Raw genomic sequence first — 16695 nt, 5'->3', positions numbered from 1 at the left:
TCAACGGGCTTTTTGTATCCAAAAGAGTTTTTTACATGTCTCAAAAAGAGGCTCTGAGCTCAGACGTATTTCTGTTTTGCTGCTTAATGATTTCATGTGAAATAACAGCTGTTAAGATGAGCTGTTCTTGTGGCAAACATGCTACAAAAACTCTGTTTTCAGCGCTGACTTAATGCTGAAATATATCATGCCAAGAAAATAGAAGTTATTTCTATCCAGCTATACCTGGAAAATCTCAGGGAGCTATTAGCAACCTCTGAAAGATGTGATAGCTTTCTGTAAGTGCTGAAAGCACATACCTCATTTTGTTTCTTGTTTGATATGGCATCTAGCTTTGCTTTTAGATGGTGCTTCCACAGGCAAGATGTGTTTTTATGGTGTAAAACCTAAGAGGAGTCTGTGTTTTATACCTAAATTGCTATAAAGTACTGTCTCTGATGCATATGCAGAGCTCCCAGAGCTGATACCAAACAGAACCAAGCATAGTGATATTTAATGTTTGTGACAAGTATAAGTTAGGATTTGATTGAATGACTTTAAAGAAGAAAAAAATAAATCAAATTTGCTTTAATTAAAGTAGAAATGATAATGCATCTTTTACCAAGTATGAGAAAAGTCAAGGGAAATACTTTTTTTAAAAGCTTAACCATTTAATAGAAATCGTGAGAGTAGACCACATAAATTAGCGACTTATTTTCAAAAGAGCCTGAAATATATTTTCCTCCTGTCCTATTATGTTTGCAGAAGAAGAACAAGTTTCTGCCGTTTAAGAGCTGGGGCTTTCTGGATCCCGGGTGAGCTAATATAAAGGAGAGCACAAGACGACGCCCCCAGTACACGAGCCTTGGAACTCTAATGAAAGGATGGTGGACCTGTTTGCCTCCTTCCCTGCCTTAAAGCAGCATGGGGCTTCTTCTCCCCCTTCTTCCCCCGCTCTTATTCCCCTTGCATGTGAAATACTGTGAAGAAATCGCCCTGGCACTTTTCAAACTGTGTTGCTTGAAAGGCACAGTGCAGCATTCTCCCAGCTCTCACTGTCGCTGTCTGCCACATCACACAGTGTCATTCCAAATTCCAAGGTCAGCGCATCATGACTGCACCTCCCCCCCGAAGCCTGGAAGCATTTTAAAAATTCTTCCTTGGATCCTGATCAAAGTTGTAGCACTTCACCCTTTTGGGATAATGAGATCAACCAGTTGACAAGCTACATTTGGCCTTTTACCTACTAAGAGATACACATTGAAATTCTTCAAGTACACAGTGCTTGTTTGCTTGTTTACATTGCCTTTGTTGCTACTCTATATGTTGTGTTCAGAGGGGGAAAGTTACATCTGCATAATTACAGTATTATTTTGTACTTTTAAGAAGGGTTGCCAGCCTGGACTACTTTTTAAATAAAGAAAAATATATATATATATATATGTATGTATGTAGTGGGTGGCTAAGCAAAGATGGCATAGTTTATAGGAAGGATACAGCCTTTCATTTACCTTGAGCTTCATTTTTAGTGTTCCACTCAAAGCACAGCTGATAAATTTTAAAATTGCTGGTGTTTCTTATTTGCATTGTAATAATGGAGGGCTGTTGAGTCTTGCAAGTAAACAGTGGAGAAAGAGGATGTTTTGTGTCCATTTCCTGTGCCTTGAGAAAGAGGATGGTGAGCAAAAACATTTGTCCCATTCAGATGACAAATGGCGAATTTACCTTTCAAATAAACTATCTTTCCCTTTTTACCGTCCCCCTTCAAACTATAAATAATTGTTATCACACAGAATTGACCTGGATAACACTACTGCTAAGGCAATTTGGATGTTAATGCCAGCTCTTAATCCTGATCTAATGATCTCATTTTTATTGGTTTAACATTAAGAAATATAGATGCCATTAAATAAAGAGAAATAATCAGTATAGCTCAACCAGCCTTTGTCCCATGGAAATATTTGCAATGGTTTATGAGTTTTAAGGAACACTGCATACATAGAGAAGGCCAATGGATAGCAATCATCTGCTCACAGCTGCTATTAGTCCTTGAGTGACTGAATGACACTCTCCCCCTGCCCCTTCTATTTTTGTGTTGGTTTTGCACAGACTCCGGAAAAGTGAAGGCTGCCAATCCGAGTAGTACTCAGATGTGAGGAACTGCTGGTCTTGGATTTTTTTTCATTGAACTCAGCTGATCATATTGATCAGTAGATAAACGTAAATAGCTTCAACTTTTAAAGATCAAATTGCAGTGTTTTTTCACTGTATTGAACAATGTCAGTGCTTTATTTAATTATTCTCTTTCTCCTGTAATCATTGCTTTTTGTCTATTTGCTTATATATCACATTGTCAATTATGCATTTGTAATTTTACATGTAATATGCATTTGCCAGTTTCATTATATAGTCTATGGACCTCATGTGCATATAGCAAGACAGAAGAAACCTAGCTCTATCACAAGTTGCACAAATGTTATATAGGCATTTAAGTAATTGTAGACCATAGGACTGCTAATCTCAGTTCACTCTGTGATGTCAAGTGCAGAATGTACGACTAACTGGTGATTTCCTCATACTTTTGATACTACTTGTACCTGTATGTCTTTTAGAAAGACATTGGTGGAGTCTGTATCCCTTTTGTATTTTTAATACAATAATTGTACATATTGGTTATATATTTTTGTTGAAAATGGTAGAAATGTACTATGTTTATGCTTCTATCCAGTTTGTATTAAGCTGGAATATAAATAAATATAACATTAATGATCCTTGTGTTGTGTTTGTGCAATCCTGCATGTTTGGTATTTGGTTAATTTTGAGTATTCATGTACATGTGAGAGCCAAGTGTGCAGCCATTCAGCTTCACATGTTGGTGCTGCTGGAGGCTGTGTCCTGTTAATAGCATAGGTAATCATTTAGTAGTTACGAGAACAGCAAATCTTTAACTTTGGTATTCAGTGAAATGTCACCAACACTTAAGAGTTGTAAAGCCCAGGACATACTGACAGACAAGTTAACCTTAATTAAGTTACACTAATAAATTAAGACTGAACTGTTTGACACTGTACTTAGTGTAAAAGTCACTGGAGAAGAAAGCAGCCTTGAGAAGCTTTGTGTGTGTGTTTGCCTTTCTTTAAGGCATCTGTGAAGGAACAGACTCACAGTTATGGTTGCCAATCACCAGGTGGGGACAGGGGATCCCCTGGTTTGGAGGTCCTCCCCCCACTTCAGAACCATCAGAAAGCGGGGGTGGGGAATGTCTGCTGGGCACTCCATTATTCCCTATGAGACCAGTTCCCATAGGGTATAATGGAGAATTGATCTGCGGGTATCTGGGGAACTTTTTTTGAGGTAAAGGCACCAAATATGCAGCAGAGAATCCAATGCCTCTCAACATATAAGTTTAATAAATTAATATAAATATTACCCATGTTCTGTTCAAGCATTTCATACTGAGCAAGTGGAAAAGAACAGAAACAGAAGTCTCCTTTCCCTACACTCTGGATTTATTTTAAATGATGTTTAATTAGACCAGATTTTTTGTTGTTGAGTCGCACAGTCGAGTCTGACCCTTTGTGACCCCATGGACAAAGTCACGCCAGGCCCTCCTGCCTTCCACCATCCTCCAAAGTCTGCTGAAATAGGCCAGATTAGCTTTACTTGAATGTTAAAGTTCATAATTACTTATGTTCTTATGGCTGGGACTTCTCTCTGTTGTCTCTTGCTGCATGGATAAGTTAGATTCCCTAAGGCAGGGGTTGCCAACAGTAGCTCCAGATGTTTTTTGCCTACAACTCCCATCAGCCCCAGCCAGCATGGCCAATGGCTGGGGCTGATGGGAGTTGTAGGCAAAAAAATGTCTGAAGAGCTACCATTGGCCACCCCTGCCCTAAGCAGAACTTTAGTCTTTCAGGCATTTGGCCTCTGGTGAGAGACTGTAGAAAAGGGAGCTTCTTCTTCATGTCCTGAGTTTACATAACCTCTATTCAACCTCTTGAGAGGACCTTATGTCCCTTCCTCTCCCAAAGGAAGAGTTTTTGTTATATTGCTTTGATATTCCTTCTAGTTGTGATGTATGGGTAGGGTATAGAGTAGTATGGGGTAAGCATAACCAAAACTTGAGCACTCTGTGCTTGGAACTTGATGGCTCCTTGTTTCAACCCCCTCCTTTCTGCCAGCTATGAGTTTGCAGCTGGTCCCTGTTCATGGGCAGCGTGCTGTCACAAATATTGAAATATTAGGCTGAACTCTTATATGGAGGGTGTTTATCAGGGACCTAAAAGGTCAAGCAACTAAACAAAATAATGATACATTATTTATTACAAAAGTGCACAGTAAATATAGATTTAAAACATAGATAAAAACCACAAGGTTGTATCACATTACATCCACATTGCATACAGCAACACATGTAAATTGCAGTAAACTTAAGACCAATAACCACTAGACCAAACACATTTTGGCCTAGAAAGGAGTGATGGGTGTGAGTTCCTCTTTGTGTACAGGCCTGATTGACATCATTACTTTATTTAGCACTGTTTAGTTTATTCACACACAAACTGCCTGGTCTGGATATTTTATACTTACATATCTAGGATGTGTTGTCATTATTTCGACCACTGAAGAAGGCCCTCTGGGCTGAAACACGTTTGGTCTAGTGGTTATTTTGTGTAACCAACATTTTTGTCCTAGTGGTCCATAATGCTGGAATTGGCTGCCAGACAGTCTTAGAATCTCCTGGCTATACTACACACGCTGCCATATGATAATTATTGTTTTAGTTACTGTACATGTAATTCATATGCATTGCTGTATGCCACGTGGATGTAACATGACATTACCTCATGGTTTTTATCTAAATGGTTAATCTAGTTTGTATGGCCAGGACATCCAACATTGTGGTAGATTGATTAAGTCAAAGAAAACTGGACCAGACATCAAAAGCCAAACCATTTGCCAGGGGTTCAGAAAAGTGCAGGTCAACTTGATTGCTTCACTGATGAACAATCATGAAACCCCCAGTTTGTTCTCAAGGACCAAATGCCCTCAAGCAATGGAAATCCATGCATTAAACTGTGGCTGGAACAGCTTCTGTATGCCAGCATAGCTTCTTCTGAAGGTGATCCACAGACTGATGGGTCTCAAAGCAAAGATGGTTCATTCTGTGGTTCTAGGACATACTACAGTGGTCTTCCAGGACCAATGGTGACTCCTGAATAGCAGGCACCTTCTGTCACAGGGCCCCATACACCATCCTCAACTGGACCTGTTAAAACTGATGGCGTGGAGCTGAGGAGCAGCAGCAATTTTGGTGCTTGGGGGGGCAACAGTGGGAGGTCTTATAGTGTCCTAGCCTCATTGGTGGACTTCCTGATGGCACTTTTTTGGGGGGGGCAGTGTATGACAGAGTGTTGGACTGGATGGACCATTGACCTGATCCATCATGGTTTCTATTATGTTCTTAATTTAGGGAGACAGGCTACACTGATAAAGGTAATCAAGCCTCAGACAACCTCCAGAAGGATGTCCACCGGTAAAGTATACAATAACACCAATCCTAGTGTGACGAGAAAGCTGAAGATCCCCTTCAAGACCCAAGCAAGGGATGCTTTGCAGTTTCTCCAAGCCAGACTTGATAATTACCTGAGCACCAATGTGCACCAAAGTGGTTGCCATTTTAGCTATTGTAAGTGCTAAGAAAGGCTAAAGTGTCTCCTCCCACATTACGAGGTTCCTCAGGAGGGGTAGTGCAGTTGAACCTCCAAGTCACTCTTAGGTTTCCCAAGTAGAATTTGAATACAGTTCTCAGGGTGCTTCCAAGGGCACCATTGAGCCTAGGCTGCATGTCCACTGAAGGAACTTTTATTCAAAACTGACTTTTAATGGGAATCATATCACCCCACAGAATTTCTGAGCTTTGTGCTGTTTCTGTGGATAAAGACGACTGTGTCTTCCACAATGACAAGGTGATGTTGAAGACTGGCCCAGCCTATATTCCTAAAGTAAATTATTGTTTTTACAGATCAGAAGAGATTTGTTTTATTTTCCTTTTCTTTAATCCAAAGCATCCTCAAGAAAGAAGGCATTTTCTGGATGTTTAGAAGGCTGTCCATATATTTATAGAACTAGGGCTTTGAAGAAGTCTGATTGTCTCTTTCAAAAAGTCCTCTCTGTGTTACAGGGTTTTGGTGTTCTCCTTGGGAAGATGGCTCTGGTGATGTATCAGCCTGCCATACAAAGCTATCGTGTTGGAAACCCCAGCGGGGGTGATGACTACCTCCGTACCTTCTAGAAGGAGAAGAAGAAGACGACTGCAGATTTCTGAATCAGACTGCAGACTGAATCAGAGCGGCTTTCAATCTCCTATATCTTCTCCCCCCACAACAGACACCCTGTGAGGTGGGTGGGGCTGAGAGGGCTCTCCCAGCAGCTGCCCTTTCAAGGACAACTGCGATAGCTATGGCTAACCCAAGGCCATTCCAGCATGTGCAAGTGGAGGAGTGGGGATTCAAACCCGGTTCTCCCAGATAAGAGTCCGCACACTTAACCACTACACCAAGCTAGGGCTTCCCCTTTCTTGGTAGTGGTTTGTCTGCATCCAATTACGATGTGCAGGAGGTACCAAAAAAAGTTATTATGAGTGGAAGGAAGAGAGTTTGGAGGTAGAGAAGTTATGCCTTTCCCTACTGAGAATTTCTGACTTGCTTAATTACTTTGGTTCATTTGCTTTGGTGTTGTATTTCTGCTTTGCACTCCTGACACCCACTGACAATGTGCAATTGTACAAAAAGCAACATTATATGCATGCTCTCACTGCACAGCTGGGAGGGAAAATACTTAAAAAATCCCTGGTACCAGGGAGCTAAACAAGCACTCCGCTTATAGGCCTGAGTGGGATGGAATGGTTAAACTAGAGTTCAGTAACAGATTGTTATACAACTTGTGCCTGCAGAGTAGCAGCAGATTAAAGAAGCTGATATAAGGAAAGTAAAGCTGTTATGAGATATTGTTAAGAATGGGTCAGAACTGCTATTTTTACTCAACCAAGTCACATGTAAATTGTACATTATAGTACATAGGGTGCAGGTCTAATTATTATTAGCCTGATTCATATGCATTATATTGCAGTACACCATCAAAGCCTGCCCCTGTCTCTGTGGAAATATATGTACCTTGTCAAGGTTAATATATACGGTTTCCATATATACATGCATTTCTGAGGTTGCATCCTCTAATAGACTTTAAAAGACTCTTCATTTGGTGAAGGTCACTTTCCTTCAACTGTGAAATATGCTTTTTCAAATGAAGTGAGTCAGTATCTAAAAACCATGGAGTTTGAAGGCCTGAATCAATACACACTTTGCTATCTGACAAAATGAATGTGTGTGCTTGATAGATACTGGCCTGAGTTTTCTGTGATGTTTAATAGCTGCAACAGCTGCTTAGTCAGGACAAAATTCTTCAGACTTCCATGTGATATGGAATACTTTTACATTATCTTAGGCCCCCTTTTTTGGTAGCTTAAATATTCTTTTGACAAAATACATAGGATTATCATTTTTTTTACCGGAAATAATATTCCTGGGAGATACTACCACTGTGTATCTTCATTTGGAATGGTCTGAAGCAATGTTATCCCCCCTCCGGAAATAGTTCCTGTTTCTGAACACATTCCAAAATGTTAACCCTGTCATGCACCCAGTAGCGTCAGTGGGAGCATGGCAGGGTTCATATCTCTTGAAAACCTCCCAGTGCCTGTTAATCCCAGAATTCCCTATGGTTTTAAGGCCTATGCAGCCAGAGGTACATAAAGGCTCTCATATTGAATCAAACTGATAATAGGAATTAAGTGCAAAATTTCTCCCCAAGAAAAACTCTTCATCAAAGGCTTGTCTTATGAGTGCATTGGATTTCCCCGCACCTAGGCCAAATGAATGCCCAGTGTTTGTGGAATGAAAACCTTACATATCATTCTCCTCAAAGTGCACATGAAAGCTCATACCTTGAATAAAAAATCTTGTTACTACCATTGGGCAGGAAAAGGCATTGACTAGGGATATTTATAGCCCCTTCTGATTCCTTCTGTGGATTTTTTTTTTTTTTTTTTGCATTTTAGGTTGAATTTCTCTCCAAGACTATTCATCCGCCACCATAATGCTTGAAGAGGTTCTGTTTCGGCTCAGGATTGTCCCTTCAGTGCTGTAATGCTTAACAATGCTCACACTTCAGGAATAGGCAATGTATGAACTTGTCTTTCCGTCATTTCCACTCCCTTGCGTTATCTTTCTTGCCTTGCCATTTTTGTGCTCATCTCAGTTTCCCTATATGTTTATCTTCAATTTTCTTTTTCCATCCCTACTAGCAATGTATTCCTTTCCCTTTTTCTTTTGCTCCTTTCCAGCTCCTGAACATTGTGCCGCTTCTTTCTCCTTCCCTTTCCTCCTAGCCTCATTTGACAAGCCCCATTTTGTACCTACTTAATGTGTGATCTGATCTTTCCCAATCTGCAGATATTCTCTTCCCCACCACCTAATTTTGGGGATGTCATGCATACATCCATGGTTGGGCTTTTGGTAGCAAGAACTTCTTTGCATATTAAGCCACATATTCCTGATGTAGCCAATCTTCTTGGAGCTTACAGGGCTCTTAGTATAGGGCCTACTGTAAGCTCCAGGAAGATTGACTACATAAGGGTTTGTGGCCTAATATGCAAAGGAGTTCCTGGTTGGGCTTTGGGTGGACTAGCTTTAGGTGGGCACATATAGCTTAAAAAGACAACTTCAACTAGGAGCTATTTAAACTATGTTTTTATTACACCTTCTAATTTTGTATATTGTGTTACATTTTAAAATCTGCCTTCTCTTACTTTATTTATCTGTGCTCAATAAAGTTCAAATGTAAAGGTTTCTCTCCACTACTCTTTTTCATCTTTCCCCCAGATATCACTCCAAGTATGCATCTATATTTAAACAGACTTAGGATCCCACATCGGGGTTGGGAGGTACATATATAAAAGTCACATGTGTATTCCCTTCCCTGGACAGCTAGCTGGTGTAACAAATCCATGACTTTCCTCTTGTGCATCTTTTATCTTCTATGGATCTACACATCCCTCTGTTGTAGGAAGTCAATTTGGTGTGCTGGTTAAGTATGTGGACTGGGAGAACCGGGTTTGATTCCCGACTCCTCCACATGCAGCTGCTAAGTAACCTTGGGTCAGACATAATTCTTTCAGAGCTGTTCCCTCAAGAGAAGTTCTCTGAGAACTGTCTTAGCCCCACCTACCTCACAGGGTGTCTATTGTGGGGAGAGGAAGAGAAGGAGATTGTAAGCCACACTGAGTAAAGGGTGAGGTATAAATCCAATATCTTCTTCTTTTTCTTGTAGATCTTTTTTGACTTGGCCGCTCTCTTCCTATCTCAGTACCAAGAAAAAAAGAAAAGATATTCAGATGGGATGAGCAATGAATATCTTTTTAGCAAGGAGGTAGAAAACTACCTTTCATAATCTTGCTTTCTTCTTGTGATGTGACTATTTAAATGTGTTAAGTTTTTGTTCATCCTTTCTGTGCCCTGTTGCCCTAACAGTAAGACTGACTCAAATTTTGACTGTATCTGATGGACTTTTAAAATGTTACCTTAGTCACTTGGGAACAACTTTTCTATAAGGGCTTCAAGATGGCTGCAATAACAAATTTAGATGGACAATTAGAAGGATAAGATAGGGCTTACAAAATCTGAACAAAGAATGTGGAAGAGGTTTTTTTTAGGATCATAATTTTAAAAATTAAATATTTGGAGAGAACTTCATTATAAGGAAAATGATTATACATATTTTTCTAGTGTCAGGAATTCATGTTCAAAAATTGATCTTTTCTTAGTGTGGAAAGCAATTAATAAAAATGCTAGGAGCACTGAAACAGTGCTCCAGCAATTTATACAGACCACTTACCAATCGATTAAAATAATAATGGGAAATGTGAATAGGAAAATAGGTTAAAAGTTTAAAAAAATTATTCTTCTAGAACAAGGTAATAGATCGTAAATTATGTTTTGAGATGGGGCATTTTTTTCTAATGAATACATATAATAAAGTCTCAGAACTTACAGTTTGGGAGACTAGTAAAGCCTTAAAAGAGTTTTACTATATCATCTTTTATTAATGATAATAACAGGAAACAGAACTGTAGCCAAGTCCTCAAGTTACAATGATTGCATGTGCACTTAGTGTACAGTGTACACTAGATTTTCTTTATATATGTGTTGAATACTCATGTTATATTCAATGCATGTACAGTTAAACATCAGATTTAAACTGCACATTTATCCTGCTGCTGAACAACCTGAACAAAGAAACACTACAAAGCAGAAGTGACTCAACTGGGCTGGAGAAAGGAGCTGGGACAGAACTGCTGGTGAGGTGAGTGTTAGTTTTGTTTTTCGTAAACTGCTGGGGAGCATTTACTGAGGTTGCTGTGTGAGGGGGAGTGTGTGCTTGGAGCCTGCTGGAGAGGGGTTTCTGTTGACTTCTCTGTTTTTCATTTGGGTTTCTGAGAGAGGATGGCCTTTTTGCCTGGGGGTGGTTGCTGGCCCCATCCTCTTCTGTTGCTCTGGCTGTTGAGTCAGAGGTGGGGGCTGTGAGCCTTTAAATTGCAAGGCTCCTCCTTGCCAGAGGCACAAGCCAAAGGGTGAGAGCTAAAGGGCTCTTGCTCTGTGGCTCTTAGCCTGGGGATTGGGTCTGGGAATCCCATAGGTAGTTTAGAAAAGTTTGCATTGTTTTGCTTTACCCCTTTTGGGTCAGGTAGTCATATGATCAGTTCTGTAAGTTTCAGGGTACATCAACATATCAAGGTATTTCTAGGTGCAAAGCTCCACTTGGGAAGTGAGGATGAATGCTCATGGACCAATTCCAATCACCTGTGGGGAATGCGACATATTTGTCTGCCTCCTTGAGGACAACTATGCTTGTCCTCAAATGTATGTTGATAGGACTCTAAGAGGAGAAGGTTCAGATCCTGGAGAAGAGGATTACTACTCTCCATGAAATCTAGGAAGGGGAGGAGTTCATTAACAAAAGCCTTGACGTCCTGCATAGGGAAGGAGAGACAAGTCAGTGTGGTTGACTATCTTAATGAAACTCCTTAGAGTGCTACAGCCCAACCCTAAAAGCATTGAGTGAGACAGTATTTGCGGTCAAGGCAGAGATTTCCTCCCCCCCTCATTTCAGACAGACCTGCTTTAGAAACTGGCTAAAAGATTTTATTTACCTTTTCATAGAAAGCCGCTTGTGTCTAGTTAGCAAGGCATAGTTGAGTTGTCTTTGAGGGAAACTGCTTTCTTCCATTTTCACCTCTTCGTTGTGCTTCTGAATTGCTGTGGTGTTCTATTTAAAATGTCCATAGCACTTCCTACAATGTTGGCCTCCCTGCCACTTTTCACAGCACAATCTTTCTCAAACTTTTTTCCCTACAGTGGTACCCTTGAGATGCCTTGGCACCACTATATTGGTTTAGTTCTATAGCATTTAACTTACAATGTTCAAAAAAAGTTTGTGGAAGATCGCAACATGTAAAAGGGTATGTGTGTGTGGGGGAGCCACACAGTTTGAAATGACCATAGCTCTTCAGAAACACCTCATTAACAGAAGGAAATTTGCTATATGAAACCAAATTTCTGTATCACTTTACTCAGAACCAGGTCAACAACTGGTAACATCCAGTTTAGAACAGTAATATGAAGGGGACCCATAGTTACTGAGTCAGACATCAAACGCCAATCTACTAAGGAGACTCAACTTGTGCCTAAATAAGGAGTATGATCAAGGTAGGCTTGTGTATCAATCATATTTGCATCCAGGTTCTCAACATCTCAAAGTAAAAATAGGGCTAGACTGAAATTATTGATTGGCTGTTTCTTGTGCCACTCACAGCAACAAGTCTGCATCATATTTAGAGAAGATTTCAAAGTGTTAAAAAAGAAGAGGAAGCTTTAAAAATAATGAAAAGCAGAGGATAATTAAATCAATTATGTGCTCCTTAGTCCCAGGGACCAAGTGTTTTGAAACCAGTTGTTTTCCCCTTGATTGGAAAAGGGGACTATTGGAGTATGTCTCTCTCAACAAAAATGACTATAAGGACTGAAAAATTCAAAGGTTTGCTCTCTGCACTGTGTAACAAAACAAAAATGTTTTCTATCTTGCCTTAACACCCTTCTTTCTGCTAAGCATTCACCATGGAAATTTGGAGCTGTTTCTCAACTTGCCAGTTTCCATAGCAATCAGCATGTGATCGCAACGAGATAGGGCCAAATGAGTTCTTGGAATAATGCCAAGGGATGCAGCTTTTCTAAAGTGTTCCGTATGCCCTCTGTCTGCTATAAGAGAATGGTTAATTAGGCGTGCGTATGCAGATCATTCCGTAAACAGCTATTGTGATTTTGGGGATCCCATCATGAGAGTATCATGCCTTCTGGCCTTGTATTTTCAAGCTTCCAATGTGATCTGGAGAGCACTGTTCTGAGCCACATCCTGACCTATGCAAAAAAAAAGAGGCAGCAGCTTCTTTTATCCCCTTATAAAAATGACTGTTGCATGCATATGGAAGAATGAGGACAAAGATGTTGAGGTGGCAAAATGGACTGCACCACCTCAGACTACAGAGAGTGAATAATAGCTTTGCATAAAACTCCACGTAAATAGGAATCTAGAACAGGGAGAAAGGTTCCCCTATTTACTTGTAGCACTGTTTTTGCTTTTACAGGGAGTTTCTGACATAGGGAAGCATTCCACCAAATGTTCCCTAATCCATCACCTGCAGCCTGAAGTCTGATTATTACCTCAGTATTCCACCATCTTATTCTCCTGTAGGAGAGGTAATTTCCACAAGACATACCTTTCAGGCAGAAGTCCAAATAACCAGTAAGGCTAACAGGTTTTTTTTTCTCACTGTCTTGCAATGCTTTAACCACAATACTACAGAACTGCTTTGCAGTTTATAGGTGTGTCAGGTACAGCCTGGTATTATGACCTTAGAGCCAGAGGAGGTTGAGACAGGGCCAGATAAGATGGGACCATGGGAAGCAGAGACAGGCTCAGTTGGCCACCCTTCCTAGTTGGTTGGGGGACAGTGAGGTGATGGCCACAAGGGAAAGAAGGTGAAAGAAAGAAAGGTGGCTTTCCTCAAGGATGTTTGCCAAGATGCAGATGGGGTGGGACCAAGGAGGGGACTGGGAGAGCACCTCACAGGGGCGGGATCAGTAGGAGTTTAAAAGTGGTTTCCTGAAAATGGCTGAGGAGGAAGGTCAGTCATGGGTCTAGGTTGAACGAGGAGCTGCTTGGGGAAGAGAGGAACACATCAGAGCAACCCCTTCTACTTTCCTTTCTGAGGCCTAAGGGCAGCCTACAGTGCTCAGCAAGACAGCTGAAAGGCAGTCCATGGGCCCTGGGCAGAAGCACCACAGTGGTGATAAAATTGCTGATAGGGTCCTGTGACAGATTTATTGGGGGCTAGCCAGGAACTGTCTTTCTCATCAGGATATATTTTCTTACCTCTTGCAGTGGACCAGGGTAACTAATGGCAAATTAAAACTGGAAGTAACCAGATTCAAGATGATAGGATCTGGATCTGATTATAATTCACCCAAACCTGGGCAGATACTGGTAAAATTGACAGGCATGAGACAGTTTCCTTTTGATAGGAACAAAAATGCGGGGTGGGGGGGGGGGGGAGACAAACTGAAGTTAATATTAACACTTAGCTGCTTGCCCTTTTGTCCATGGTTTGTGACATATCTGCATGGCACCTTGCTTTAGCTGAGTTGCACATCAGACCCAGCTGGCCTACTCAGTTGTTTCCCCAAGGAAACTTAGTAAAAAATGTGATGTCACCTGAGATCTTTACCACATACTTCTCTTAGGGCTCATGGTGCAAATAGTATTCCACATTAATGCCAAAATCTTCTGGTTTTTTACCATTGTAGACCAGAATGGCAATTTCTCCAATTCAGCTAATAGTAGTAATATGGGGCGGCACATTCAGTAAAGAATGCTTTTACAGATTTGTTATGTATTGGTACTGGAATGTTCCTGGGTGTGCTACCAGAGACTTTGCTGAGCTTGAGGTTCCAGAATAAATCATGCTTTATAACCTTGTTGTGGTGTTGAATCTGATTATTAACACCATAACTTCTTCTTGGGCTAAAAACTGTTGTACTTTGTGAAATGTGCCCTTTCTGCCAGTGATGCACTTTATTCTGTTTTATTGTTCTACTGTTTTGGTTTTATTGTATTGTTTTAAATTTGAATTGTAGGTTTTTATTGTCCAATATATGTTGTAATCCACCCAGACCCCATTATGGGAAAGGGCAGAATATAAGCCTACTAAATAAATAAATAGCCACCTGGACTCTGGGAGGTGGCCAATCAGGAGTCAGTGGGCCAGTACTTGTACCTATAGTTAAGAGTCATTGGGTTTTGGGTGGGGCTATTTGCATGCATTTATGTAGGGTCGTTGGCCCTGAGTTCCAATCTTAGTTTAGCCTTTGCAATGCTATAATCACTAATAAAGAGCTGTGATCACTCTACTACGAGCCTCCTCATGCATCTAACCCAGTATTTTATAAGATTGCTATAGCCCAAATCTCCTGCGTTTCCTAATGTGGGGTTGGCACTTTCTCAGCAAGCAGTAACCAGCTGGAACAGTCAGTTGTACTTCTCATGCCATGAGAGAACACATGGCACTATTTTGTGTGTGTGGATTTCTGTAACCTAGCAGTATAGCATCTGCCAATTGGCTGGGAAAAACAGTTAATTGATCAGATAGTTGGCCTGTTGCAAGTGGATTTTCAGAATGACATTGTTTTGGTTAGAAACTGAAAGGGAAAGCTAGAATCTGTAATATCAGCCAGGCCTAGTATAGTAATTTTTGAAAAACAACAACAACAGATCCCCATTTTTCTCCCCCATTTGGGAACCCTCATCTCATAGTTCTCCCCTCCTCCACCTTAGCCTCTCAACAAGCTTGTGGGACATGTTAATTGGCAAGTTTTGAAGACAGTGCCAACAGAACATGAATGTTTGTTCTGTATAAATATTAGCTTTTGCCACAAAATGCCTAGAAATAAAGAAGTAATATATTTTTGTGTGTGTTTATTTATAACACTGATGATCTATATCTAAAACCACAGCTTTTTTGATGTTTCTGTACAAGATCATGCTGTGGAATTAGTTTGCTTTGCCATCTGTTTATACATTTTCTGATGAAGTTTCTTAAAGTGGTGCTTGTTCATATCTTGAAATATAAAACTGATATGAAATTTCAGATTTGGCAGGGTTATGGTGAATATCGGCCTCTTGAACTATATTGTGTGCATGGCAGATTGACATGTTCATAAAGTCCTTTGGGTGGGGGGAAGTTGAGACATACAGGTCCAGAATTACAAGTATGTGTGGTATGGCGGTTAAGCTGGTATGAGGTTTTTACTTTATCATAATGTTTTATTTAGCAGATTTTAATTGGCTTTTCTGCATGTATATTTTTAATCCTGTGCCATCCACTTTCAAGTCTTCCACACAGAATGAGAGACAAATAGAAATGAAAAGCTAGGGAACCACACAACTTGTGGGTGAGGAAAATGCCATTCCCACACTTCCCCCTCTCTTTTAACACCAGGTCCCCACCCTCTATTTTTCACCCCCTTTCTCTTAACAGCTTTTCCTCCCCCTGTTTTTTACCCCTTTCTTTAAAAGGTTATTCTCCCTCCTAGTCCCCACACCACATTTTCTCTCTTCTCTCTATTCACTGTTGCTGCTTTCTTTCAAGCTGCAATTAGGCAGGAGTTGCCTAGGCCCAGATTATACTGCCTCAGTTGCTAGGCAACCCCACAGTGCCAACCATATTTTAGAGATCTCTGTTGGTATTCTTCATTTGAGGGAAATTTTTTAAAAAATCATTTTTGAGTTCTTTGTAATTTTCTGCAAACCTAAGAATTCCTTCCGGATTTAGTATTGTCACCTTGGCTGGAAGCCCCCTGGAGCTTGATGGGAGGGGGGGAAGTGGAAGCACATGAGGTGCAATGCCATCTTCCAGTCATGTACCCAGAATTTATGCCACTGGGTCATGTGATGCTCTAACATTGCCCAAACAACTTTGCTCCCGCTGCTCCACTGAACAGCGGCAGAAGCCAGAGGGGGCAACTTGACAGGGCTATCAGTTCTATCTCTCTCTCTCTCTCGGCTTGGCTTCGCGAACGAAGATTTAAGAAGGGTGCAATAGTCCACGTTTGCTGCAGGCTCGCTGGTGGCTGACAAGACCAATATGGGACAGGCGCTGGGCAGGGCATATTTCTAGGATCAGTTCTATAGAATACCCACTATTGTAGAAGTCATTTAATAGACTTTTAAAATCCACATTTTTGTCCATATTCAAAATTAGATACATGAAGTAGAGGCACTGTGAGACTCATGGGGGAGGGATACCATCATTTCCCCCCTCTCTTTTCAATCCACCATTTTCCAGGCTGCCCACTCACTGGCCAGCTTACCCAACTGCAGCACTGTCACTGCACCTTCCTGGCTCACATGGCTGGAGCTCCCATTCCTCCTGCCCTGCAGCTCTGCTGTTGCTTATGGCAGTGGAAGTGGATGCTGGCAGCAGAGAAGAAGGCAGCCTTGATAGGGTTGCAACCAGCATCTCCAGATAACTGGTGGAGGTGCCTA

General features: G+C 41.0%; 1 protein-coding gene across 7 annotated transcripts in view; it reads left to right on the top strand.

The window, feature by feature from the left end:
- RAPGEF2 (Rap guanine nucleotide exchange factor 2) overlaps window positions 1-2750 on the top strand; it is a 252297-nt gene extending 249547 nt beyond the window's left edge. For all 7 annotated transcript variants that reach the window (XM_060246577.1, XM_060246578.1, XM_060246579.1 and 4 more), the window contains one exon: window positions 745-2750. In XM_060246577.1, the coding sequence (XP_060102560.1) occupies window positions 745-770 (26 nt within the window). In that variant the 3' untranslated portion in view covers window positions 771-2750. The remainder of the gene's footprint in view (window positions 1-744) is intronic.
- Window positions 2751-16695: the final 13945 nt, after the last annotated feature.

Source organism: Heteronotia binoei, chromosome 9 (genome assembly GCF_032191835.1).
Source record: "Heteronotia binoei isolate CCM8104 ecotype False Entrance Well chromosome 9, APGP_CSIRO_Hbin_v1, whole genome shotgun sequence".
Taxonomy (NCBI): Eukaryota; Metazoa; Chordata; class Lepidosauria; order Squamata; family Gekkonidae; genus Heteronotia; species Heteronotia binoei.
The sequence above is the reverse complement of the archived record's forward strand: the minus strand, read 5'-3'. Positions and strand labels throughout refer to the sequence as shown.